The 26349-nt window shown below is 47.4% G+C and overlaps 4 protein-coding genes across 8 annotated transcripts in view; 1 reads left to right on the forward strand and 3 right to left on the reverse strand.

Moving 5' to 3' along the window:
• Positions 1–132: 132 nt before the first annotated feature.
• On the reverse strand, positions 133–7895 carry LOC131586675 (sperm acrosome-associated protein 9-like). Its single transcript, XM_058853786.1, has 3 exons — positions 6858–7895; positions 5804–6006; positions 133–4969 (listed from the first exon to the last, which is right to left on the reverse strand). Exons 1-3 carry the CDS (start codon positions 6999–7001, stop codon positions 4633–4635), a joined length of 684 nt encoding a protein of 227 aa, XP_058709769.1. The 5' UTR covers positions 7002–7895; the 3' UTR covers positions 133–4632.
• Positions 7896–9414: 1519 nt separating this feature from the next.
• On the reverse strand, positions 9415–12993 carry LOC131586621 (sperm acrosome-associated protein 9-like). The gene is made up of 5 exons (XM_058853645.1): positions 12470–12993; positions 11705–11866; positions 10652–10854; positions 9649–9787; positions 9415–9551 (listed from the first exon to the last, which is right to left on the reverse strand). Exons 2-5 carry the CDS (start codon positions 11846–11848, stop codon positions 9465–9467), a joined length of 573 nt encoding a protein of 190 aa, XP_058709628.1. The 5' UTR covers positions 11849–11866; positions 12470–12993; the 3' UTR covers positions 9415–9464.
• A 441-nt stretch (positions 12994–13434) lies between these two features.
• On the reverse strand, positions 13435–15777 carry LOC131586635 (sperm acrosome-associated protein 9-like). The gene is made up of 3 exons (XM_058853684.1): positions 15549–15777; positions 14498–14700; positions 13435–13848 (listed from the first exon to the last, which is right to left on the reverse strand). Exons 1-3 carry the CDS (start codon positions 15690–15692, stop codon positions 13566–13568), a joined length of 630 nt encoding a protein of 209 aa, XP_058709667.1. The 5' UTR covers positions 15693–15777; the 3' UTR covers positions 13435–13565.
• An 811-nt stretch (positions 15778–16588) lies between these two features.
• Positions 16589–26349, forward strand: part of AK8 (adenylate kinase 8) — a 65813-nt gene continuing 56052 nt past the window's right edge. For 3 of the 5 annotated variants that reach the window (XM_058853686.1, XM_058853687.1, XM_058853690.1), the window contains exons 1-4: positions 16589–16694; positions 19019–19103; positions 22913–22962; positions 23565–23678. In XM_058853686.1, the coding sequence (XP_058709669.1) occupies positions 16602–16694; positions 19019–19103; positions 22913–22962; positions 23565–23678 (342 nt within the window). In that variant the 5' untranslated portion in view covers positions 16589–16601. Of the gene's footprint in view, positions 16695–19018; positions 19104–22912; positions 22963–23564; positions 23679–26349 lie in introns of those variants that run through there. The other 2 variants (XM_058853689.1, XM_058853691.1) reach the window with 2 other exon arrangements.

The following is a 26349-nucleotide window of genomic DNA, read 5'->3' on the forward strand; positions in this document are numbered from 1 at the left end:
AATTCCCTGCCAGACCTCTTTGGGACCAAACACATGGAAGGGAGTTCAGTGTCCAAACATCTTTCCAGATGGGACAGTCCAGAGCAGGTCAGTGCTGCTGCCCCTTTGCACAGGATTCACCATTAGAATCTCATTTTTCTGCATGGAGACAAAGCTTTTTTTTTATTCTTTGACAAACAAACTCACCAACAAAGTGCCAGTATAATCCATAAATGAGCTGCAAACAGTTCAGTGCTGCAAATCTGTGGGTGAGCTTCTGCATGTCCTTGCTCCTGCAGGCCAGGACTGCACAGTGATTAGAGAAATTAATAGCTGGAAATGTCAGAGCCTTATTTGCAAAGCTGAGGATGCTGTCAGGAGTTGGCTGTGTCTGTGCTTTTCCCTTCCATACAGTGTATACATGAGGACACTGTCTCAGACAACAAGGAATTTTGGGGCCACTTTGTTCTAAGCTAACCTGGTGAGGTAACATTCTCTTGTTTTGCTTTTTCCCCAGACTGGCACTTTCTCACTGGTTCTGGTCTTTCATTGGTTTTTATTTGTTTGTGGGTTTGGTTTTTTTTTCTCTTCTTGAAATAAATGAATGTTTGAAAGATTGCTCAAAGCAGTTTATTAATCCATACATGAGCCTCAGCATTCCAGTTAAGGACTGAGTAGAATTCTTAAATACGAGCAACACAGGCAAGGGTCTAAGTTGTGCAAGTGATACATTATGAACATGCTTTGGCCAAGTCATGTTTATGGAGAATTTTATAGAGAAAATACCATAAGCAGCATCTTGGAGTTCAGTGACACAGAAAGTTGTTTGAACCCCTGCACTGGAACTAGTTCTACAGCATGGGGTAGTAAAATGAAAACAAAGCACAAAGTGAATTTAACTTGCTCATCCACAGAATGGGTTCAAAATAAGGCATCCCTTAAGCTTGGCATTGCAAAGCTGCACTTGCCAGTGCAGAAAAATCTTTAGATAAAAATTACCCACAGAAGTGTATTACTGAGGTACAAAAAGAGAAAAATTAAGTGCCTTCCTTCCTAATGGCAACTAGTGCACTTGTTAGTTCATAACCATAACTGATAATCACACAGGAGACATTAGGGAAGGAAATACTTCAAATTCAGGAAATTAAGTATCTTTGCTGATTGATCCTGATCTGTTGGAAGTATTTAGCTGCTGGCACAATGGTGAGTTTTAAAAGTGGTTACAAAATAGGAAATTGCAGGAGTTGAGTCGCCTCATCCGTTCGTATTCAGGCGCTCTGCAAAGGAAGCCTGGTTCCATTCTCATGGGCTTTGCTTTCCAGACAGGACTGTTCCAAACAATTGACTTAACAATCATCATGATTTTGGTGTCTGTGGGCTTTACTTGGCTGACCCGTTTTTTCCTGAAGGTCTTTTCACTCCAGTTTTGGGCTGGCTGATCTTTCCTTTCTGACAGATGCTATTCCTGGTTCCTGCAAAGCTGCCCCTGCTCGCTGTGCTCGATGCTCAGTTGACTGAAAGCTCAACCTGGTGCTGCACCACCACCAGGGGAATTCAGGACTCCCAGGAAAACCTCTCCTGTCTCGAGGTGTTTATGATGTGGGGAGCTGAGGAACAGGGTGGTGGTGACAGGGAACAGATGGCTCTTCTGAAATTACAGCTCTGGGGATGGGAGCGAGCAGCCCCAGCTGCCCTGGGCTGTATCCCAGGGGCTGGGTACCTGTAACCTATGTTAAACACCCCCTGTAGATTCAGGACTGGGGGACAGCAGAGTTGTTGGAACTGTACAAAAGTCGCTGGTGAGAAGTTTGGATGCTGCTATGAGGCGGCCGCTAGAGGCCCTGCCAAGCCCATCCTGTTGCTCTGCATCAGCTTCCACGGAATCTCTGGGATGCTGAGTTTCCTTTCAGCCTTGAATCGTCCCTTCTGGTTCCTTTCCAGAGCCCACCTCCATTCCTGACTTCATCTTAACTCCTGGGGAGCTGAGCTATGTCCTGTCCTCTCGGTGGGTGAGAGGCTGGAATCACAGATTGAACATACAGAATGGTTTATCAACAATGGTTTATCACAGAATAGTTTGGGTTGGAAGGGACCTTCAAAGCTCATCCAGTCCTACCCCTTGCCATGAGTGGGGACACCTTCAATTACATCAGGTCCCTCAGTTTGACAAAAGCCTGGTTTGACCCTTAGCTGAATCAAGGGAGCACAGAGGTAATTCATACAAATGCCAGGATTCTGTTGATATCATCAACCCACATCTCTATTTCAGCCTTTGAGCAAAAAAGCAGCATTTATTTCCAGGACTGACAGATCTGTAGGAAAGTCAGGCTGGTGCCCTGCCTGGTTTCTCAGTGTGTATCTTGCAATTTTATGCTCACTGAGGCTGAAGTAAAACTTTATTGCACTTTTGTGTTTGGCATTTACATCCTGTTTATGTAAATTCTTCAAACAGCTTGATTTGTAGTAGAGGAAAACAATTCTTGCTGTATCTTTTTGTCTTTTGAAGTGTCCATCCACTCTGGAAGAGGAGAACTTGTATGGAAATTAAGTAATTTGTCTGGATGTTTTTATGAGACTTAACTTTGCAGTCTTCCAACAGATTCTGGTCTTGTCATTATCAAACCTCAGACTGCAAGTTTTATGCAGTCATTTTTCTGCTTGGGTCTTAAGATGCTGGCTGCATGACACTGACTGAAAGGATAGGGCTAGGCTAGAAATTACTACTAAGATTTGGGAACTGTTTCTTGTGTGTATGAATCTTATTATTAAAATTTGGCAACTTTTTTTGTGTGTATCACCTTGTTCAAGTGCAAAATGAGAACTGCACTGGAGTTTTGAGCAGCAGTGGTGGACTGGCTGTGGTAGGACTGGTCTGACAAACCATTTGTGCTGTGCTCATCCCCAGAAGCTGAAAGTGAGCCACAAACTGGAGCTTAATAATAATTCTGGTTTCCTCACAGCCTGTGGGTTTAAATTTAAACCATAGGACAGGGCCAAGAAGGTTGGAAACAGGATCTGGGACTAGCATCTCTTGTGTCCCCACCACTTGTCATCGTTCAGTCCTCACAGCTTGTCCTGAACAGCTTTCCAAGACAGCAATTGTAACAGGACACTTGTCTGCACAACGGGGCAGCTGCCACAATTTGGACTTTTCATCCTGAAGCTGCCTCTGCACCAGGGATCTCAAGTGAAGCCAGAGAGGGTGACAGTGACATTCCACTGGCTGAGGCCCCAGTAGTGCCCGGGAGTTGCTCTGTGACCCTCTGTTACGATTTTGAGTTCACCAAGGTTCAGTTCAGTTGGATCAAATCTCCCTAAAAATAGGGCTCTGCTCCAGACTGGGTGGGTGCATTGCAGTGCAAGTGGATAGGGGAAAGGAGTGCAAAACAATGTGGGGTTATGTGAGGAATAAAAATGCTCCTGAAAATACTTTCCATCTCATCTGAGCTGTCATTCCTTCCTCTGGCCCTTCCTCTGTATTAATTCTCCCTTCTGTTTTTAGCTGCTTATTACAAAAAACTGGTGAATTTAAGACAAAAGCTTTCTCACAGAAAACTGGGCCTGGTATGCAAGGGGAAATTGTTTATTCAGGATTGTCTTCAGCAGGAAGAAAAGAGCACGAGGTAATTTGCTGTGGAAGGGAAAAAGAGCACTCAGACACAGGGAGGACACTTACTTGGGAAGGGCTGTAGGATCTGACCATGTGCTGACCTCATGCTCTGTATTTTGAGCCCCAGGGCCATCATGTCCCCTTAGGTGGGACATCTGGCCTAACCTAATGCTAACCTTGCCTTGAACCAGGGAAAGCACAAGCACTTTAATCTGCAATTTGAACAGGAACCATCTGAACATGATGCTCCCACGACATACCCATGAATCATATGGTCTGGAAATGGCTTTCATTTTGTAGAGGTCTGAGGAAGACAGGGGTGTTTTCTCCACCTTTGGCTATTGTCAGTAAACAGAAACTACGTGCAAAATGAACTCCGTTCTCCTTTACATCTCCAGCTCTGACAGCACAGGAGTCAAGCAGGTGTGAGGGGAGATGTTCCATGGCGTGAAGAGCTGCTGCAGGCTGCAGCAAAGCACAGCTGAAGAACACTGGCCTCTGTAGTCAGTGGAAGGTATGGGTCCTGTAAACAGAGATTCTTTGGTCCAGCTAACGAAATCATTTCTGTGTGGGTGAGGGAATTTTAGAGAGAAGTGTAAACGTCAAACACCTGTCCGAATTCATAATGCCAGGTGTTTGCTGCTCTGCATCACATCCTTCAGCCAGGCAGCTTCTTCACCCCGCTGGCTGTGCCAGGGAGGGGATGTTCATCAGAGAGAAGGCTGAGAAAATGTCAAATCCTACTTCAAAGAACTTGTCCAAGATTCATGTCTGAGAGATTAGAATCTGAGGAGTCCTGAGTGTTCCCTGCTCCCACGGCAATGCTGGCCCCAGGGAGCAGCTGGAGCTGCAGCTGCTTCTGTGGGGATATGAGGAGCAGAGTGGAAACAGCAGCAAGGGACAGAGAATGCATCTGTGGCAGGCTGGCAGCAAGGAACTCTGCAGAAAGAGGATTCAGGACAGATCTCTAGTGTTCATTTCATTGTATTTAATCAGCCAGGATGTTAATGTTGGTGAGCAGACGATGCAGGAGCTTTGATCCTTTAATAGGGGTGTTTCCCTGGTGGCCTCCAGGGAGCCTTTTGTTTTGGACGTTGATTTGCAGCCAGGTATTTCTGAAAATCTTTTTCCTGCAATTGTACAGTATTTTTGTTACTAATGGAGGTCTCAGTTGCAAAGTGCCCAGCAGGTGTTTGGGAAGTGGACATCTCCTTCTTGGACGTGGCACATCCAGGACTCACAATATACACCACATGCCTCTTCATGTATGTTATCCACTCCCTCATGGTGTCTATAACGATGGGGATGAGGCTCACCACCCCTCCATAGCGATTCCTGGCTTCTTCCCAGCTCAGGTAGTTCACAACACCGTGGGGGTAGCTGTGGGACAGAGGGAAAGGATTGGCAGAGGAGCTCCAGCAGTGCAGCCGTGGGAGCCTCCCTCAGAGCACCCATGGAAGAGCAGGATTACACAGCCAGCCCTTTCCCAAAAACGGAAAAGCACAGCATGAGTCCTGCCAAAAACCACCCTGGCATAGGTCTGGCAGTCTTGGAGAGGACGTAGCAACACCTGCCCTGCAGAAATGAGCTCTGTGCAGAGGAGCAGCAGGAGGAAGGAGCAGGTAACCTGCCCGAGCACTGCACGGAGCTCCAGGCGCTCTCCTGCCCTGCCTTGCAGCAGAAAAAGGATGGACAAACAAACCAGCACTCTGTTTGTGGATGGACACTGGCAGTGGTTTCCCAACAGCTGGAACAGGAACCTGGGCAGCCCCTTGGACCCTGAGTAAAGGCAGGAAGGTGCTGTGACAGAAGTGGGGGAGAAGCCAGGTGGGAATGTGCAGTGCCAGTCCTCCAGCAGTGACAGTGAAATGTCAGGAGCTGAGCTGAGCTGAGCTGGGCTGAGCTGGGCTGAGCTGAGCTGGGCTGAGCTGAGCTGAGCTGGGCTGAGCTGGGCTGAGCTGGGCTGAGCTGAGCTGAGCTGGGCTGAGCTGGGCGGAGCTGAGCTGGGCTGGGCTGAGCTGAGCTGCGCTGAGCTGGGCTGAGCTGAGCTGAGCTGGGCTGAGCTGAGCTGAGCTGGGCAGAGCTGAGCTGAGTTGAGCTGAGCTGAGCTGAGCTGAGCTGAGCTGAGCTGAGCTGAGCTGGGCTGAGCTGGGCTGAGCTGAGCTGGGCTGAGCTGGGCTGAGCTGAGCTGAGCTGGGCTGAGGAGGCACCTACGTGGCTCGGATGGCTGTGAAGTCGTTGCTGTCATTGAGGAGCACTTTGCACTTCTCCACAAGGCCGTTGGACACGCTGTCCCCAGGATGCACCGTTCCCAGCTTCTGGCAGAGGTTGCGGAGATCGTTGCAGATGGAGATGAACATGTTGAGGATGCGCCTGTCTGTGGCATTGTAACAGTGGTGGTCCTTGTAGCACTGTACCTGCAGCACAGGGGGAAATAGCAGTGTTTCTGCAAACAGCATAATATTACACAACATCTCAGTGGGAAAAAATGGCTCAGTGCAGTGTCTGTCACAATCCTCTTCAATGCCATGAGCAAAGCCCTTCTGTTAGGGAGAGGCACACTTGGAAAAGACAATCAGCTCATTCCGTGTCCTAATGCTGACAGCAGCCTGGCTTTCACTCTGCCCTTGGCATCCATCTGGGATTTGTGCCCAAGTTCTGCTCTCTCAAATCCACAGTTCTGGTTTGATTTCAAGTTTTCTTCCTCTCCCTCTGTCTCCTGGTGGTCTAAGTTTTACTTTTAGGTACACCACGCTATAAAATTTCCAAGACAATTCACTTAGCAGCCCAGAAAACCCCTTGCCCACTTGGGACTTGCAGCCCTCAATCCATCATCATCTCTCTGTGGCACAGCCATTATTTTTAATAAGCACTATAGAAAGATACAGCAGCACCAATACCAGGGGGAAGAGCCAGGCACGCTGGTTCCTCCGAGTTAAGGATTCCAGATTCCATGTGTGGCTGGGGAATGAGGTTTGGCTTGATTGTTTTCCTGTACCCTGTGTTTCTGGCTGTGCCTCAGCAGTGTTCAACTCAACCAGAAAGTGCTGCTCAGCCATGAGAGTCCTTCTGAGATAACAGCAGGCCCTCACACAGCTGCTTCTCTCCCCACATCTTCAGTTACACACAAACCTTACTGGAGAGGTTTTGTCCATCCTCCCTTCAGTAAAACCCTTTCTTCATCCCTGAACTGGCGCCAGGTGCACGGCAGCCCCGTGCTGGCCCTGTTCTCACGGGCAGGGAGCACTTTGTGCTGAATAATTTGTACCTGGACGATGGATGACACAGGTCTGAAGGAGTCGTGGGCTTCCTCCCGGGTGTGTTCCAGTGCTCTGATAAATGAGAACTGCTGCTGCTGGAAGAGTTTGTAGTTCTGCTCGATCTTTCTTAGGGTCTCCACAACCTCATCCATGTTTTCTTATTTCTGGATCTGGGGGTGAAAAGGAGAGGAAAGGAAGCTGCTTTTCGGAAATGACACAATTTTACATCTCACCTAAGTTGGAGTTGTGTAGGTTAGTGGAAAACTTAGTTTATGAATAATAATGTAGTCATTGGCTTTCGCTATTATATTGGCTTTTGCCAATTATTTTGACGTAGTATACTTTGTAATCATTTTTAAATGCTTTTGATAGAGTATAATTTGTCAGCCTTTTATGGTTAATACCCTAATCCCTGTGTAGATTATATATTTTAATGTGATAATTGTATTATAGGTTAGGCTCTCACAAAATATTAAAATGCAGAGTATTACTGTGCATTATAACATTAACTGTTGCAGAAGTTAATGCTTTTAATTTCTAAGATTGTGTATCACAATGCTGTGAATAACTAAGATAATTTTCTGAAATAGCTAATGTTGATTTAATGTACTTGTACTATCTTACAGATATCTTTTCTGTAGGATAAGAAAACCTAGAAAAGAACCAGGTAAATAAATATCGAAAGAAAGAAAGCAAGGAGAATATTACCACTGTTCATTTGGCTATCAGTAATGGTCAGTAACAGAACGGGTGGGCTTGTGTGGAAATAAAATACTTGAATTGAAAGTGCAGTTTGGCATGTACCTTAAGATGGGTCAAGGGTCGAAGCAAGCGAAAAGAATTCCCAGAACATGCAAAGTCAAAGGAATATGTTTGAATACATGTAATCCTCATGAATATGCATTTGACCAATGTAATAAAAAATAATATAAGAAAATTGTTTGAAGTTAACAGACGTGGCTCTGGCAGTTGCCAAGCACCCGACGCAGTTATTAATTTGTCCCTTTCATCCTTCAGTAAACTTCGAAAATTTTAAAGAGAGAGACTCGTTTCTCCCGCTTAAAAAAATAAAAATTTAAAAAAAAAAAAGAAAAAGAAAAAGTAAAACTCATGAAAAAGAGGAGATTTATTGTGTGGAAGGCTGCAGGCACAGAGCCCCAAGCAGTCAGTCTCTGAGTTGGTAATGATGCTGCAAAAAGTGGCAGAGAACCCAGGGGGGAGCGCTGACAATCGGATGCCATAAACCCTGGCGGGCGTGTTGTAAAGATAACGGGGCAATGCATCACCGGCGCGACTGCGGCGGGCCCGGGGGAGCCGTGGCTCCTCTTAGGGCTGTGAAAGCATCGCCCCAGCGCCTTCCGCCCTCTCCCGTTAACGGAGCCGGCCGGGCACGCAGCGCTCGCTGCCGGGGCCGCGGGCACCCCACCCCTCCCGCCGGGGCTGCTTTGGAGCCTGCGGAGAGATCAGAAGCTCTCGGGGCGGCCTCGCCCGCAGCCCCGGCCCGCCTGAGCCCTCAGCCCGTGGGCGCCGCCGGGAGCCCGCGCTGCGAGCGGGTCTCGCCGAGCCGGCGAGCGCTGCGGCTCCTACCGGCCGGTGTGCGGGCGGCGGCGGTGCGGCAGCTCCCCGGGAGGGGCCGGGCTGGCGGGGCGGCCGCTCTGGGCGGGATGAGCGGGCGGACAGCGCTGAGCGCGGGCCCTCAGCCCCGCCGTTGCCGCGGCAACCGCGCCGCCGTCTCCCCGGCAACCGTCGGCGCCCGATGACGTTCGGCCGCTCCCGGCGCCGTTCAGCCGGCGCTGGCCACGCCCCCGTGCGGCGCGAGGCCGCTCCCGGCGCGCAGCGATGACGTCTCCTTAGCAACGCCTCACGTTGCTAGGGGCAGCCATGGCGGAGGCGCCCATGCAGGACCCAGCCCGGCCCTGGCCGCCGCCCGCGGGCGCCTACGCGGAGGAGCGGGGGCTCTTCCAGCTCCTGCAGGTGAACGGGGACCGCCCGCCAGCCGCTCCGCTGCTCGGGGTGGCCGGCCCGGGACGGGGGAGGCGGGGAGGGGCATCGCTGCGGGCTCCTCTGGAGCCTCATGGGCGCGTGTCCGACCGCGGGAAGTTTGTCCTGAAAACAGGGATTTTGTGGTCCAGCTAACGAAATCATTTCTGTGTGGGTGAGGGAATTTTAGAGAGAAGTGTAAACGTCAAACACGTGTCCGAATTCATAATGCCAGGCCTTTGCTGCTCTGCATCACATCCTTCAGCCAGGCAGCTTCTTCACCCCGCTGGCTGTGCCAGGGAGGGGATGTTCATCAGAGAGAAGGCTGAGAAAATGTCAAATCCTACTTCAAAGAACTTGTCCAAGATTCATGTCTGAGAGATTAGAATCTGAGGAGTCCTGAGTGTTCCCTGCTCCCACGGCAGTGCTGGCCCCAGGGAGCAGCTGGAGCTGCAGCTGCTTCTGTGGGGATCTGAGGAGCAGAGTGGAAACAGCAGCAAGGGACAGCAAATGCATCTGTGCCAGGATGGCGGCAGGGAAATGGACTCAGGACAGATCTCTAGTGCTCATTTCACTGTATTTAATCAGCTATTAGGTTAAAGTAGGTGAGCAGATGATGCAGGAGTTTTGATCCTTTAATAGGTATTTTTGCCTGGTGGAACCCAAGGAGCTTTATTTTTCAAACGAGGATCTTCATACTTGCACCTCTTGCATTCTCTTTCCTGCAATTGTACAGTATTTTTGTTACTAATGGAATCTGAGCAGCAAAGTGCCCAGCAGGTGGGTTGTGAGAATTGGGTGTGTTCTTCTTGGACTCACATTAGGCAGAAGGTGGCTCTTCATGTATGTTATCCACTCCCTCATGGTGTCTATAACGATGGGGATGAGGCTCACCACCCCTCCATAGCGATTCCTGGCTTCTTCCCAGCTCAGGTAGTTCACAACACCGTGGGGGTAGCTGTGGGACAGAGGGAAAGGATTGGCAGAGGAGCTCCAGCAGTGCAGCCGTGGGAGCCTCCCTCAGAGCGCCCAAGGAAGAGCAGGATTGCACAGCCAGCCCTTTGCCAAAAACAGAAAAGCACAGCATGAGTCCTGCCAAAAACCACCCTGGCATAGGTCTGGCAGTCTTGGAGAGGACGTAGCAACACCTGCCCTGCAGAAATGAGCTCTGTGCAGAGGAGCAGCAGGAGGAAGGAGCAGGTAACCTGCCCGAGCACTGCATGGAGCTCCAGGCGCTCTCCTGCCCTGCCTTGCAGCAGAAAAAGGATGGACAAACAAACCAGCACTCTGTTTGTGGATGGACACTGGCAGTGGTTTCCCAACAGCTGGAACAGGAACCTGGGCAGCCCCTTGGACCCTGAGTAAAGGCAGGAAGGTGCTGTGACAGAAGTGGGGGAGAAGCCAGGTGGGAATGTGCAGTGTCAGACCTCCAGCAGTGACAGCCAAATGCCAGGAGCTGAGCTGAGCTGAGCTGAGCTGAGCTGAGCTGGGCTGAGCTGAGCTGTGCTGAGCTGAGCTGGGCTGGGCTGGGCTGAGCTGGGCTGATCTGGGCTGAGCTGGGCTGAGCTGAGCTGAGCTGGGCTGAGCTGGGCTGAGCTGGGCTGAGCTGAGCTGAGCTGGGCTGAGCTGAGCTGAGCTGGGCTGAGCTGGGCGGAGCTGAGCTGGGCTGGGCTGAGCGGAGCAGGGCTGGGCTGAGCTGAGCTGAGCTGAGCTGAGCTGGGCTGAGCTGAGCTGAGCTGAGCTGAGCTGAGCTGAGCTGAGCTGAGCTGAGCTGAGCTGAGCTGGGCTGAGCTGGGCTGAGCTGAGTTGAGGAGGCACCTACGTGGCTCGGATGGCTGTGAGGTCGTTGCTGTCATTGAGGAGCACTTTGCACTTCTCCACAAGGCCGTTGGACACGCTGTCCCCAGGATGCACCGTTCCCAGCTTCTGGCAGAGGTTGCGGAGATCGTTGCAGATGGAGATGAACATGTTGAGGATGCGCCTGTCTGTGGCATTGTAACAGTGGTGGTCCTTGTAGCACTGTACCTGCAGCACAGGGGGAAATAGCAGTGTTTCTGCAAACAGCATAATATTACACAACATCTCAGTGGGAAAAAATGGCTCAGTGCAGTGTCTGTCACAATCCTCTTCAATGCAATGAGTAAAGCCCTTCTGTTAGGGAGAGGCACACTTGGAAAAGACAATCAGCTCATTCCGTGTCCTAATGCTGACAGCAGCCTGGCTTTCACTCTGCCCTTGGCATCCATCTGGGATTTGTGCCCAAGTTCTGCTCTCTCAAATCCACAGTTCTGGTTGGATTTCAATTTTTCTTCCTCCCCCTCTGTCTCCTGGTGGTCTAAGTTTTACTTTTAAGTACACCATGCTATAAAATTTCCAAGACAATTCACTTAGCAGCCCAGAAAACCCCTTGCCCACTTGGGACTTGCAGCCCTCAATCCATCATCATCTCTCTGTGACACAGCCATTATTTTTAATAAGCACTATAGAAAGATACAGCAGCACCAATACCAGGGGGAAGAGCCAGGCACGCTGGTTCCTCCAAGTTAAGGATTCCAGATTCCATGTGTGGCTGGGGAATGAGGTTTGGTTTGATTGTTTTCCTGTACCCTGTGTTTCTGGCTGTGCCTCAGCAGTGTTCAACTCAACCAGAAAGTGCTGCTCAGCCATGAGAGTCCTGAGATAACAGCAGGCCCTCACACAGCTGCTTCTCTCCCACCATCTTCAATTATACACACAAACCTTACTGGAGAGGTTTTGTCCATCCTCCCTTCAGTAAAACCCTTTCTTCATCCCTGAACTGGCGCCAGGTGCACGGCAGCCCTGTGCTGGCCCTGTTCTCACGGGCAGGGAGCACTTTGTGCTGAATAATTTGTACCTGGATGATGGATGACACAGGTCTGAAGGAGTCGTGGGCTTCCTCCCGGGTGTGTTCCAGTGCTCTGATAAATGAGAACTGCTGCTGCTGGAAGAGCTTGTAGTTCTGCTCGATCTTTTTTAGGGTCTCCACGACTTCATCCATGTTTTCTTATTTCTGGATCTGGGGGTGAAAAGGAGAGGAAAGAAAGCTGCTTTACAGAACTTTAGAAGACAACTTTCCCTCACACTTAAGTTGGAGTTCTGTAGATTAGTGGAAAAGTTGTATAAAAAAGGACATGTAAAATGCATGAAAAAGAGGAGATTTATGGTGTGGAGGGCTGCAGGCACAGAGCCCCAAGCAGTCAGTCACTGAGTTGGTAAAGATGCTGCAAAAAGTGGCAGAGAACCCAGGGGGGAGCGCTGACAATCGGATGCCATAAACCCTGGCGGGCGTGTTGTAAAGATAACGGGGCAATGCATCACCGGCGCGGCTGCGGCGGGCCCGGGGGAGCCGTGGCTCCTCTTAGGGCTGTGAAAGCATCGCCCCAGCGCCTTCCGCCCTCTCCCGTTAACGGAGCCGGCCGGGCACGCAGCGCTCGCTGCCGGGGCCGCGGGCACCCCACCCCTCCCGCCGGGGCTGCTTTGGAGCCTGCGGAGAGATCAGAAGCTCTCGGGGCGGCCTCGCCCGCAGCCCCGGCCCGCCTGAGGCCTCAGCCCGTGGGCGCCGCCGGGAGCCCGCGCTGCGAGCGGGTCTCACCGAGCCGGCGAGCCCTGCGGCTCCTACCGGCCGGTGTGCGGGCGGCGGCGGTGCGGCAGCTCCCCGGGAGGGGCCGGGCTGGCGGGGCGGCCGCTCTGGGCGGGATGAGCGGGCGGACAGCGCTGAGCGCGGGCCCTCAGCCCCGCCGTTGCCGCGGCAACCGCGCCGCCGTCTCCCCGGCAACCGTCGGCGCCCGATGACGTTCGGCCGCTCCCGGCGCCGTTCAGCCGGCGCTGGCCACGCCCCCGTGCGGCGCGAGGCCGCTCCCGGCGCGCAGCGATGACGTCTCCTTAGCAACGCCTCACGTTGCTAGGGGCAGCCATGGCGGAGGCGCCCATGCAGGACCCAGCCCGGCCCTGGCCGCCGCCCGCGGGCGCCTACGCGGAGGAGCGGGGGCTCTTCCAGCTCCTGCAGGTGAACGGGGACCGCCCGCCAGCCGCTCCGCTGCTCGGGGTGGCCGGCCCGGGACGGGGGAGGCGGGGAGGGGCATCGCTGCGGGCTCCTCTGGAGCCTCATGGGCGCGTGTCCGACCGCGGGAAGTTTGTCCTGAAAACAGGGATTTTGTGGTCCAGCTAACGAAATCATTTCTGTGTGGGTGAGGGAATTTTAGAGAGAAATGTAAACGTCAAACACGTGTCCGAATTCATAATGCCAGGCCTTTGCTGCTCTGCATCACATCCTTCAGCCAGGCAGCTTCTTCACCCCGCTGGCTGTGCCAGGGAGGGGATGTTCATCAGAGAGAAGGCTGAGAAAATGTCAAATCCTACTTCAAAGAACTTGTCCAAGATTCATGTCTGAGAGATTAGAATCTGAGGAGTCCTGAGTGTTCCCTGCTCCCACGGCAGTGCTGGCCCCAGGGAGCAGCTGGAGCTGCAGCTGCTTCTGTGGGGATATGAGGAGCAGAGTGGAAACAGCAGCAAGGGACAGCAAATGCATCTGTGGCAGGCTGGCAGGAGGGAACTCTGCAGAAAGAGGATTCAGGATGCATCTCTAATATTCATTTCATTGTATTTAATCAGCCAGGATGTTCATGCTGGTGAGCAGGTGATGCAGGAGCTTTGATCCTTTAATAGGTGTGTTTGTTTGGTGGCATCCAAGGAGCTTTATTTTTCAAACGAAGGCCTTAGTACTTGTACTTCTGGAATTCTCTGTCCTGCAACTGTACAGTATTTTTGTTACTAATGGAGGTCTCAGTTGCAAAGTGCCCAGCAGGTAGGATGTGGGAATTGGATGTGTCCTTCTTGGACGTGGCACATACGCGACTCACTTTAGGCAGGAGATGCCGCTTCATGTATGTTATCCACTCCCTCATGGTGTCTATAACAATGGGGATGAGGCTCACCACCCCTCCATAGCGATTCCTGGCTTCTTCCCAGCTCAGGTAGTTCACAACACCGTGGGGGTAGCTGTGGGACAGAGGGAAAGGATTGGCAGAGGAGCTCCAGCAGTGCAGCCGTGGGAGCCTCCCTCAGAGCGCCCAAGGAAGAGCAGGATTGCACAGCCAGCCCTTTGCCAAAAACAGAAAAGCACAGCATGAGTCCTGCCAAAAACCACCCTGGCATAGGTCTGGCAGTCTTGGAGAGGACGTAGCAACACCTGCCCTGCAGAAATGAGCTCTGTGCAGAGGAGCAGCAGGAGGAAGGAGCAGGTAACCTGCCCGAGCACTGCACGGAGCTCCAGGCGCTCTCCTGCCCTGCCTTGCAGCAGAAAAAGGATGGACAAACAAACCAGCACTCTGTTTGTGGATGGACACTGGCAGTGGTTTCCCAACAGCTGGAACAGGAACCTGGGCAGCCCCTTGGACCCTTAGTAAAGGCAGGAAGGTGCTGTGACAGAAGTGGGGGAGGAGCCAGGTGGCAATGTGCAGTGCCAGTCCTCCAGCAGTGACAGCCAAATGCCAGGAGCTGAGCTGAGCTGAGCTGGGCTGAGCTGGGCTGAGCTGGGCTGAGCTGAGCTGGGCTGAGCTGAGCTGAGCTGAGCTGGGCTGAGCTGAGCTGAGCTGAGCTGGGCTGAGCTGGGCTGAGCTGGGCTGAGCTGAGTTGAGGAGGCACCTACGTGGCTCGGATGGCTGTGAAGTCGTTGCTGTCGTTGAGGAGCACTTTGCACTTCTCCACAAGGCCGTTGGACACGCTGTCCCCAGGATGCACCGTTCCCAGCTTCTGGCAGAGGTTGCGGAGATCGTTGCAGATGGAGATGAACATGTTGAGGATGCGCCTGTCTGTGGCATTGTAACAGTGGTGGTCCTTGTAGCACTGTACCTGCAGCACAGGGGGAAATAGCAGTGTTTCTGCAAACAGCATAATATTACACAACATCTCAGTGGGAAAAAATGGCTCAGTGCAGTGTCTGTCACAATCCTCTTCAATGCAATGAGCAAAGCCCTTATGTTAGGGAGAGGAACACTTGGAAAAGACAATCAGCTCATTCCGTGCCCTAATGCTGACAGCAGCCTGGCATTCACTCTGCCCTTGGCATCCATCTGGGTTTTGTGCCCAAGTTCTGCTCTCTCAAATCCACAGTTCTGGCTGGATTTCAATTTTTCTTCCTCCCCCTCTGTCTCCAGGTGGTCTAAGTTTTACTTTTAGGTACACCATGCTATAAAATTTCCAAGACAATTCACTTAGCAGCCCAGAAAACCCCTTGCCCACTTGGGACTTGCAGCCCTCAATCCATCATCATCTCTCTGTGGCACAGCCATTATTTTTAATAAGCACTATAGAAAGATACAGCAGCACCAATACCAGGGGGAAGAGCCAGGCACGCTGGTTCCTCCAAGTTAAGGATTCCAGATTCCATGTGTGGCTGGGGAATGAGGTTTGGTTTGATTGTTTTCCTGTACCCTGTGTTTCTGGCTGTGCCTCAGCAGTGTTCAACTCAACCAGAAAGTGCTGCTCAGCCGTGAGAGTCCTTCTGAGATAACAGCAGGCATTCACACAGCTGCTTCTCTCCCATCTTCAGTTACACACAAACGTTACTGGAGAGGTTTTGTCCATCCTCCCTTCAGTAAAACCCTTTCTTCATCCCTGAACTGGCGCCAGGTGCACGGCAGCCCCGTGCTGGCCCTGTTCTCACGGGCAGGGAGCACTTTGTGCTGAATAATTTGTACCTGGATGATGGATGACACAGGTCTGAAGGAGTCGTGGGCTTCCTCCCGGGTGTGTTCCAGTGCTCTGATAAATGAGAACTGCTGCTGCTGGAAGAGCTTGTAGTTCTGCTCGATCTTTCTTAGGGTCTCCACAACCTCATCCATGTTTTCTTATTTCTGGTTCTGGTGGTGAAAAGGAGAGAAAGGAAGCTGCTTTTTGGAAAGTACACAATTTTACATCTCACCTAAGCTGCAGTTTTATCAGTTAGTGGAAAATTTATATAAAAAAGGACATGTAAAATGCATGAAAAAGAGAAGATTTATTGTGTGGAAGGCTGCAGGTGCAGAGCCCCAAGCAGTCAGTCACTGAGTTGGTAATGATGCTGCAAAAAGTGGCAGAGAACCCGGGGGGAGCGCTGACAATCGGATGCCATAAACCCTGGCGGGCGTGTTGTAAAGATAACGCGGCAATGCATCACCGGCGCGGCTGCGGCGGGCCCGGGGGAGCCGTGGCTCCTCTTAGGGCTGTGAAAGCATCGCCCCAGCGCCTTCCGCCCTCTCCCGTTAACGGAGCCGGCCGGGCACGCAGCGCTCGCTGCCGGGGCCGCGGGCACCCCACCCCTCCCGCCGGGGCTGCTTTGGAGCCTGCGGAGAGATCAGAAGCTCTCGGGGCGGCCTCGCCCGCAGCCCCGGCCCGCCTGAGGCCTCAGCCCGTGGGCGCCGCCGGGAGCCCGCGCTGCGAGCGGGTCTCGCCGAGCCGGCGAGCCCTGCGGCTCCTACCGGCCGGTGTGCGGGCGGCGGCGGTGCGGCAGCTCCCCGGGAGGGGCCGGGCTGGCGGGGCGGCCGCTCTGGGCGGGATGAGCGGGCGGACAGCGCTGAGCGCGGGCCCTCAGCCCCGCCGTTGCCGCGGCAACCGCGCCGCCGTCTCCCCGGCAACCGTCGGCGCCCGATGACGTTCGGCCGCTCCCGGCGCCGTTCAGCCGGCGCTGGCCACGCCCCCGTGCGGCGCGAGGCCGATCCCGGCGCGCAGCGATGACGTCTCCTTAGCAACGCCTCACGTTGCTAGGGGCAGCCATGGCGGAGGCGCCCATGCAGGACCCAGCCCGGCCCTGGCCGCCGCCCGCGGGCGCCTACGCGGAGGAGCGGGGGCTCTTCCAGCTCCTGCAGGTGAACGGGGACCGCCCGCCAGCCGCTCCGCTGCTCGGGGTGGCCGGCCCGGGACGGGGGAGGCGGGGAGGGGCATCGCTGCGGGCTCCTCTGGAGCCTCATGGGCGCGTGTCCGACCGCGGGAAGCGGCCGTGGGCTCTCTCTATTAATTATTTTAATTGACAGTTGTTGGTCCTCATACATTTTATCCGATCTCCGGAATAAAGTGGTAACCCTTCGGCAGAAGGTGTGGGTGAAATGCGAGGTAGAACGAGCAGGGGCAAAGGGGGAGGAGGAAATAAAACGAGGTAGGAGAGTGGCAAACTGAGTGCGAGAAGATCTTGGTGAAGGTTTTGCCGTGCTTGAGCTGGGGCTGTCACCCGATCCTGATCGCCCCTCTGTTAAATCCCTTCTCTCTTCGTTCCTCTTGTGGCTGATACGGGACGCGTTAAAAATAAAGGGTTAAGAGTGCACTTGTGGCGTGTTTGTGATTTCGGTACTTGGTTTCACTGCTTTAGAGAAGGGTGGGTTTTGTTCTGTAAGTTTGGGAAAAGCCATTGTGTCGTTCTCGGGGAGATTTGTGTGAAGGACTAAATATCCTGGTGCTGTTCTGATAAGAGGACTTGCTGGAGAGCTTTCCCCCGTGTGCTGCTCTTAACTCTATTAAAAAGTCATTTTCACTTGCTCAGAGCTCACTGAATTGCACACACATGTTTATTTATTTTCCTATTTTTTTTTCTGTTTATTATGATTGGTGTGGTATAATATTTTTGATTTTTTTTTTAGTAAAATGCTGGGTTTTGCAAGTCACAAGTTGTTGAATGCAGCTGCAGGGACTCATATTACATAAAATATTTTTGGGATTTATTCAAGGTTGTTGTTTTCGTGCTTCAGTTTGTTGGAGAAAAATAATGACACAAACACAGCTTGAAATCGTTGTGCTAAAACATTTACAAAAGACAAAATGTAAAAACTATGTGAGACCCAAAATATGAATCTCCCCAGAGATTAGCAGAACAAATGATGTGAAATTAAACTGAGTTTAGCAGAATTGGATAAAACTGGGCAAGAAACAGTGCCAGTGTCAGTCACTGTCAGCCTGAACGTTTGTGAATTATCATAGACCCAGATTTTCTTATGTTTGTTATTTATTAAGGTGCTAGCAAGTGAAGTGCAACATCCAGATTGCTTAGTTTTAATAAATATTGCTGAAAAGTAATAATTTTTAAATGAACTTACAATAAAAATACAAATTTCATCCTTCATGCTCTGTGCTACCCAGACCTTTATGGATCAGAACTTACACGATCACCAGTTTATAAACAAAATTGAGTGTTTTAATTATTCTAATGAAGTGAATGAAGTAGAAAAGGAAAAGAGGCCACTCTAATAAAAGACAATCAGTGTGTGAGGATATAAAATTTTATGGACTAGACGGACTTTATGGAATCTACTTGCACATATAAAAGTGTTATGACTGCTTTTTAGAAATGTCTCTTCCAGCACGAGTATTTCTGCAGCTCGTCTAAATTAGATCATTAGTTCTGTTTGATGTCTAGTTTTAATTACAGAACTCGTGGCTGTGCTGAAATGTCTTGCTACGAAATGTATGGATTTCTCAGGGTTGTTCTTTTTTCTGACTGTAAAACCCAAATCTTCCCTGAAACCAGTGCAAGATCCCCACTGCTATGGGTGGGAGCTGGAACAAGGCCCTATATTACCTCAAGGGTTTAACATGAAAATTGGCTCAAAAATAGATATTCAAGGCAAAGCTTTATGCCTTTTTTTTTTTTTAATTTTCTTTTTTTTTCTCCCCACTTCTTCCCACTCATTTTCATGCAGGAGGCAAGGCTGGTGTAGGAGTGAAATGTGCCATTTCTGTGGGTCGTGTTTTCCACAGCTCTTGTCCATTCTGCCCTCCTCCTGGCTTGTCAGAAGCTTGTGGGAATGTGCTAGAGAAGGGTCATTTTGCCCTGCAGAGACACAAATTCAAGTTAACCCTGTTTTTCAAATTCCTTGTATGGTTTTTTATGTCAGTGCTGCCTCAACCATTTTTGTCCCCAGGCTGCTTGAGCCAAACCTTTCTGGTGTCCATATAAATAAAAATAAGCTGAAGCTAATCAATTGTGGTTTTTTGGTTTTTTTTACTGGCAATTTTCTGACAATCTTCAATTTTTCAGCATTGAAAATAGGTTCTGAAGTCTCAGTTTTGTCTGTGAAAGAAAATAAATAAGCATTTATAAGCTGTTGAGGATCCTCATTGTAACATTGCTGTAAAAATGCAAGCTATCACGACTGCAGAGCTGTGTTAAATTTTCCTCTGATTTTGTCCTATTTATTTCCAGAACATGCTTGAAGAGCTATTAATTCATAAGCCAGATGATCCCATTGAGTTCATGATAAACCACTTAAAGCAAAACAACGATGATGGTAAGTGAAAATGGAGACACCAGAAATAGTTCAGTTCCTGATTTGTAAACAGCTGCTGGGACCTGTGCTGCCGTTGGCAGGTGATGGATCAAACTTTTCAGGCTGAGTCTTGGAAGGGGGGAGGAAACAAAAAAAAAATGGTGAACATTTTGGAATAGTTCTAGGCAAGATGCTTTTAATTTCTTTTTTTAGTGGGTAATCTAATGAGAAATGCACTTTAACAGTTATAACAATGAAACCCTCTAAGGGAATAACAAAGAGTACTGGTGTATCAATTATTAATGCCTTCCGTGCCCCATCTGATATTTCCTGTTGTCTTTAAGCTCGCTAATTACTCCTTTTGTCAGGTGTAAATTTAGGTTCCTATTCTACCTGGGCTGGCAGATTCTCTGCTTTTTGATTAGTTTGTTACTTACTGCTGTTAATGAGTTCCACAGCTCAGTGGCATCTCAGCTGAAGGAACAGTGAGTGTGTCTGCTCCTCTGTGTAACAAAACCTGGTAAATTGAATGGGAAGTCTGTATTCTGCACAATAAAAGCATGTATCTTCAATCAAATTATTTGATTTACAAACTGTTCACCCTTAGGCAGATTATATTTGGATATGCACAACTGAACTGTAATTTTTGTTCTGTGTGAGCTGTCAGGGAGAGCTGGTGTCATGGAGCTTTGATGTTTCTTTAAAACCAGAGTAAACCGTTATGAAAGTTCTGCTGCAGCATCAGTGAAATCATTATCACTGGAGGTGCTGTTAGCTCTTAGTGGTGCTGATCAGATGGATGTTGATTGAAATGCTGCTAAATACGTTAAAGAAAAAAAAAAAATCAAAATCCTGCAAATTGTGCCCAGCCTTTTCTGGTGCAGGCAGCGTGAATAATCAATCTGTTTTGTAGACCCATGGAAAATATGTGGAAGAATTTGCTGTGGTTTGATAGAATGCTGATAAAATTTCTTCACATTGGGCTAACATTTGTCTTGAAGCCCCACAGTATTATTTTAACAGAATTAGGCAGGTTTCCATCTCATGACTTCAGTACTTAGAGGCTGAAGATAGAACTACAGCAGTTATTTATCAAAGGGAAAATGCTGTCTGCTTTTGGTCTGGAAAATCCTGTTAAGGATGGAGAGGAACTCAAAATTAAAGCCAAAATGTTGTTTTAAGAATAAATTATATGAAAAATAATGTAACAGAAATGTGTAGCAGAGTTGATTTTACTTTTTGATCATGGCGGAAGGTGCTGACTATTTAGAAGAAAAAAAAACCTTATTAGAGCCATCAGTAAAGTGATGAATTTTCATGATCTTGCCTTGCCTAGACAGTTTTAGCCCTAGAGAAAATTTCAAACAGAGATGTGTGGAAAAGAAGCATTGCATCTATCCCAGGTGTGAAGTTAGAAAACCTTTTTACTTGATAATAGGATCTAAAGTACTTTTAAAAATATAAACAAGTGTAATGGTGATTGTAGCTTACAACTGCTTCAAAAGTCTTATAGGTAAAATGTGTGGCAAAGTGTTTGTGCTTAGGGCTTTGTGCTATTGTTCTTTCATGTGTTTCTTCTAAAAACATTCAAGGGCTGGTAATTTTCATATTCAAAGATGCAAGTTTTCTACACAGTATCTTGCTTTGTGCTAATGAAAAAGCTTTCAGGGTCCAAGTGGCATTTCTATGAGTTCGTGCTTTACACTCAAACCTCTGAAAGAATGTTAAAAAGTTCTGCAAGAATGTTCAGTATGTACCCTGTACTTCTCCTCTTTAGCAAAGGATTTCTCCTACAGTTAAGCAAATTTTGTTGTATTAATATTAATCATAGAATCTTTTGGATTTAAATGGAACTCTGTGAGTCCAGCTGTTCTTCTGTGTTATTCCAGGATTCATTTTGTTTTTGCTAAAATCATTGTTGAATGTTAAAACTGGCTTTAGTTGAATGAGTAAATCCCGTAATGTCTCATCAAGACTAAATACAGAATTAAATATGATTTGTTAACAAAGAAAAAGGCATTTCCCAGAATTTCCTGACTTCATTTAGCTGCTGGTTTAGAGCTGCAGTATTAAATAGTGACTATTTGTTGATTGGAGGGGTTAAACATTGCACCCTGTGGTATCGTGGTTGTGCCCCTGTGTCATATGTGCTTTAGAGCAGTCCTACAAGTGTGCAAATGAGGAAATCAGTGAATTACACTGCCCCATCTGCTGCCAGCCACTAAGCAGAGAGAAAACCAGATTTAGTACAAAGTGAGCATTTACAGTAGCCCTGGGCAATATTAAAGCATGAGATGGTGTATATAATGGTATGTTTCGTTTTTTATCAAACGTTTGTCCAAGAAAGCTGTGTATTAAAGCTTCAATACCTAAGGGCTTTCTTGTGAATTTTAAATCATGCTCCTAGTTAAACCTCAAAAGGATCTGTGGATGGAAAGGTTTTTTGATTTTCTTTGAAGTGGTTTGAAGAAGTTGATTAGTGTTGGCACCCAAGCACTCTTTTATGACGCTGTTTATAAATAATTCCTAAGTACCGGGCTGGAGTTTCAAGGTGTTAGATTTTAAAAAAACCCTAGGATTTAATCACATTACATTTGAAATAAATTAAGTGATAAAAACAGCTGATGTATCCTTTTAAAGTATTTTTCTACATTGTGTACTAGTTCTGTTTCACTTGCAAGAACCAATAAGGGGGGAGTTGTTCTTAAACCTTCCAAGTCAGATAACTTTGTAAAGATGAATCTGTAATTTGGGTTTCATGTATGTTTAAAAATTGCACCTGCCCAATAACTGTTAAGTGCATGGAATACCTCATGAAAATACATTTCACATCCTTGCCTGTCTGTTACCATCAGACACGATCTCCCTTGGTTATCGAGAGCTGGGAAGGTTTTTGGGTGAGTGGATCCCTCCTCTGCTCTGACCTATGTTACTTCCAGTAAATACTAACCAGTCCCTCCTGCACAGACTCTGATTTGGGTTTTTTTTTTTTCCCTGTGGTATAGGGGGAAAAACATCAAAGCTGTTAATATAAAATGACAGTTCAAGGGATTGCAGCCCAAGGTGTATTTATGGAAAAAGTTCCAAATACTTTCCTAAGAGCGGCTCCATTTTCTCTTGTTTGTCTTGCCTCTAATTCATTCCCAACAAAGCTCAGGGCAGTAATGCCTGTTGTTTGTATGTGTGCATTGGATTAAGAATTCCTCAGAACTGAGATGCATTTTTTTGCACCTTGCCCCTTCAGAGAGAGGAGAGGGACAAGCAGCAGAGAAACACAAGAAACAGAAATGAGAAAAAAATACTTTAAATGGTGACTAGAAAAATTGAAGGCAGCTGTTAAAGAGTTTAGTGAGGGAGTCCTTCATTTTGCAGTATCTAAATCTTCTCTGAATCCTGATGCAACCTATCTAGGTGAAACTAAAAACTGAAATATTTTTTCATCAGAAAACGTGTCAGTTCTGAATCAATATTTCAGGAATAAAAGTCAAATTCAGGTAAGGAAATGTTTGTATCTTACGGTTCACCCACTAAACTCTCCATGTGTTTAAATGGATTGAGATATACATATCTCATATATCTCTCCAAGTGGCACAGTTAGAGTGTTAATCTCATTGACCATGGAGATTAAAGGAGGACCCAGCTGGCACTGATTTTCTGTTCCCCCTTTTTTTCCCAGTGGAGCCCAATCCCGAAGTCTCTGCTGAGGCAGCTTTCCAGCTGAAATAATTGTTTCATGGTGGCTACTTTGATATTATGTTATACAAGAGTGGGAAACTGGTTGGGATTTTTGTTGTTCTGCATCTTGACATTTGCATATCCTTGTTCCATAGCTCCAAGAATTTGTGTCCTTGGTCCACCTGCTTCTGGGAAAACTACAGTTGTGAGTACCTTACCCTCAAGGTTGTAGCACTTGCCACTCACTTTCTTACTTTCTACTGAGCTCAGCATTTTGGAGAGTTCTATCCTGGAAAAAGAATTTTGAGATTTATCCAAGTGATAGATGAACTCAGGTAGTGAAACTGTTGGAATGCAACAGAATTCTGCCTGTCTTATTTTCCCAGCCTATTAGCAGGACTAATTAGCCTGGGGGAAGTAAGGTAATAACACATTTGTGGTGTTGCCTTGCTGTGATTTGCATGTTCTGTTGTCTCATGCCCACTGCCACCGCTTAAATGCAAAGGTCAAAGTTACATTTGAACCTCAGAAACGGCAGGTGATGCTGGTGAGGGCATGGCAGGAAGAATGTTTCCTTCTTTAAATTCTGCATTAAGGTACAGGAGATGAAAAAGCCATTATTCAAAGCTGGATACTCTTGAACGTCTTTATAAGAAACTACTTAAAGTTGCTTATATACTTAAATGTCTGTATACTTTAATGTATGGCTAGGAAATCTCTGTCTTTCTGCAGCCTTCTGAAAAAAATGGCTTGATTTTCTTTCCAAATATTTCAACCTGTATTTTATCTTTTTTTTTCTCCCCTCAGGCAATGTGGCTTTGTAAACATTTCAATGCCATACGTGTCTCTCATGAGACTTTGTTATTCAAGGAAGTACTAATGCAGACAGAGGAAGCAAAGGCATATAAAGAAAGAAACCAGGTGTGTAAGAGAATATAGTAACAGTTGTTCTTGTGTCACAGAATGGGAATTATGTGGCATTCCCATGATTTCTACTGCTGAGTTGAGCAGATGAGAGTAAAGACTCTTTTCTCTCTGTGTTGTACATTGGTGTGTCAGGACACAGAAGAGGGGCAGGAGAGGGAGACAATGCAAAGTGATGGAGGTCTTGAAAATATTAACCTTGAAACAAGCAGCAGAACTGGGTAAATCCAGGGTTGCACAATCCAGTTTAAAGAATGTTTGATTCTATTATTAAACACAGTGTCTTCTATCTGGGCATGTTTGATAATCTCAATAAAATAAGCATTAATCTCTGAGGTCTCCTTTGGTACAAAATGCTCTGGAAAATATGTACACAAAGAACTTTTTTTGATCTGACAGTGCTACTTAGTTGTGCATGCTTGATTTCTCTGTAGCATGACACAAATAACTTACTTGGTGCATTAACTCAAAAGGAGGATGACAATCCAGTCAGTTCCTGACAGCCCTGGAAGCTCTCAAGCTGAGGCAGGAGCAGCTGACTCAGATTGCTGAATTTTCCCCAATTCTGCATACCTGAGTTACTCCAGTCAGATTTTTAAATCCATTCATTGTGGGTGTCCTAACTGATGTTCAAAGGAGTTGGTCCAAGGAACATTTTTCCAGGTGTCATGACTCCTAGGATAGCATTAGTTGATCAGGTAATTAATTGTCTTATTATTAAAAGTTGGTGACAGATTAGAAAAATACATTGAAAGGTTATCTTGGATACAGAGAAGCGTCTGATTCCTGACTTTTTGGCTGATTCCTTTCTCCAGTGTCAAGGTATTCCATGAGAAATAGAATGGAAGAAGTCTGGGTTTTTTGTGACTTTTTCTAACAAGTCCACTAGTCTGAGTTTCCGTTTTGTCTCTTTATCACCCATTTTCATAAAAATTGAAGCGATTTCCTATCTGTGGGAATCCTACAACCCTGCTATATCCAATTTAGAATTGCAAGTGGCCAACAGATTTGTAATTTACTGAGATGGCAGATGGTGTGATAAGGAGGTTTCTTCCTTAGAAAATTAGGCTAAAATAGGGTCGTGTTTATCAAAATTGAATAAAATACTGGATTAGTGAATGAAGTTTGGAGATGCCTCATGTAACACTTCAAGATCTGAGAGGAAAGAGTTCACTGAACTCCCTGAACTCACTGTCAAAAATGTTTGCATTTGGATGGGGTGATATAGAATTATTCTTACTGAGAATATGTACTTTGAAATCTTAGTTCTAATTATTAAAGATTGTTTTGATAGGTTCATAAATTTATACTTGGAGGGGGAGATTTTAAAACAAAAATTCCCTTTGGTTTAATTACTGTAATTATTAACATATTTCAGACTATACAGATGCACTTTCAAGGGTGTCCTTTTGGGCTTATTTGATTTAAAAAGATGGATGGTGTGGAAGATGAAAGTCAAAAATGTCAAGGCTAATCAGGTAGTGAGGAGGGCCCACAGAGCAGAGGCTGCTGGTGGTTCAGTAGTGTGCAGTTTGCCTTTGGGTTTGATTTTAGATTTTTTGGAGGATAATAAAAAAATTTTGTTCTTTTAATGTGAGTTTGTTTCTTTGAATGTAACTCCTAGAATTAGGAGGGAACTCCTAGGTTCCTCTAGATAGGGTTGTTCATTTACATCATGTTTACATGAGTTTGGATATAACCAGGGCATTAAAAAGTTGTAGTCCTGGCCAAAGCAGTTTAATAAGTGGAGAAGAAGAAAAGCAGGAACTAAAGCTATGGTTTTTGGAGAGTCTGGTGTGAAGATCATAAATATAATTTAATGTCTTTCTCACATCTAAGGCTACTGTGGCTGCATTAACCCCAGAGCCAGAGGTTGGGCAGTTTGAGGTCACTTGGCCAATGTCACTGGACCTGGACAAATGCTGCAAAAAGCTCTGCAAATCTTTGTTCACATATTTTACCTACTTATCTTTAGCCAAGATTTCATTTCTTTTGTCTTCACCCATTAAAGCATTTGGGTTTTCCTGGCACAGGAAGCCATGGAGGGCATATTTAAAATCCATGATTACTCTCTGAAGCTCCATTTTTCAAGTTGGACAAGCATTCACATACCTGGCCACTTACTAATGAGCACAGCTCAGGTAGTGAATTTTGAATATTGAGTGTTCAAAGCAGCATGTGATCATTCTGCATGTAAAAATACTCCAAAAAGAAGTCAAATATTTTTGAATATTCAGTAAATTGAAGAACCACAAGCTACCAATAAATATTCCATGAACAGAAAAAGAGGCTACATTTTTTGGATAAATCATTGCAAATTATTCCCTCATCTTTAGTTATTATAATGTTAATAGGAAGCCTCTTCAGGTTTTCCTATAGTGAAGTCTAATGATGAGCTATTGCATGTTTCACTTTTCCTGTTAACTGGATGAAATAAGAAGTTGAAATAACTGTGGTAATTGTGGGTTTGTGGGATGGGTGTCCTCTTAATGCTGCACTAAATTGCAGCTAAGGTGTTTGCATAATACTTAATAACTTAAAACTGCTCCAGAGTTGTGTCAAGTCCCTGTGCTTTTTAAAAAGAAATAAAATAGAAGAAAAAAAAAAAATCCAAGGCATCCTTAACTATGCATGGTCAGCATTCCAATCTATTCCAGGGTAAGCCACT

Source organism: Poecile atricapillus, chromosome 20, assembly GCF_030490865.1.
Source record: "Poecile atricapillus isolate bPoeAtr1 chromosome 20, bPoeAtr1.hap1, whole genome shotgun sequence".
In the NCBI taxonomy this organism is placed as follows: domain Eukaryota; kingdom Metazoa; phylum Chordata; class Aves; order Passeriformes; family Paridae; genus Poecile; species Poecile atricapillus.

What these genes read in the sequence shown, in the direction of transcription:
- LOC131586621 (XM_058853645.1), bottom strand. Translation starts at nt 11,848, where the DNA reads ATGGATGAAGTCGTGGAGACCCTAAAAAAGATCGAGCAGAACTACAAG. An exon ending in CTGTGTCATCCATCATCCAG is followed by an intron (nt 10,855 to 11,704) that starts GTACAAATTATT and finishes CCTGTGCTGCAG; the next exon opens with GTACAGTGCTACAAGGACCA. An exon ending in CTCACAGCCATCCGAGCCAC is followed by an intron (nt 9,788 to 10,651) that starts GTAGGTGCCTCC and finishes TCTGTCCCACAG; the next exon opens with CTACCCCCACGGTGTTGTGA.
- LOC131586635 (XM_058853684.1), bottom strand. Translation starts at nt 15,692, where the DNA reads ATGGATGAGGTTGTGGAGACCCTAAGAAAGATCGAGCAGAACTACAAG. An exon ending in CTGTGTCATCCATCATCCAG is followed by an intron (nt 14,701 to 15,548) that starts GTACAAATTATT and finishes CCTGTGCTGCAG; the next exon opens with GTACAGTGCTACAAGGACCA. An exon ending in TTCACAGCCATCCGAGCCAC is followed by an intron (nt 13,849 to 14,497) that starts GTAGGTGCCTCC and finishes TCTGTCCCACAG; the next exon opens with CTACCCCCACGGTGTTGTGA.
- LOC131586675 (XM_058853786.1), bottom strand. Translation starts at nt 7,001, where the DNA reads ATGGATGAGGTTGTGGAGACCCTAAGAAAGATCGAGCAGAACTACAAA. An exon ending in CTGTGTCATCCATCGTCCAG is followed by an intron (nt 6,007 to 6,857) that starts GTACAAATTATT and finishes CCTGTGCTGCAG; the next exon opens with GTACAGTGCTACAAGGACCA. An exon ending in TTCACAGCCATCCGAGCCAC is followed by an intron (nt 4,970 to 5,803) that starts GTAGGTGCCTCC and finishes TCTGTCCCACAG; the next exon opens with CTACCCCCACGGTGTTGTGA.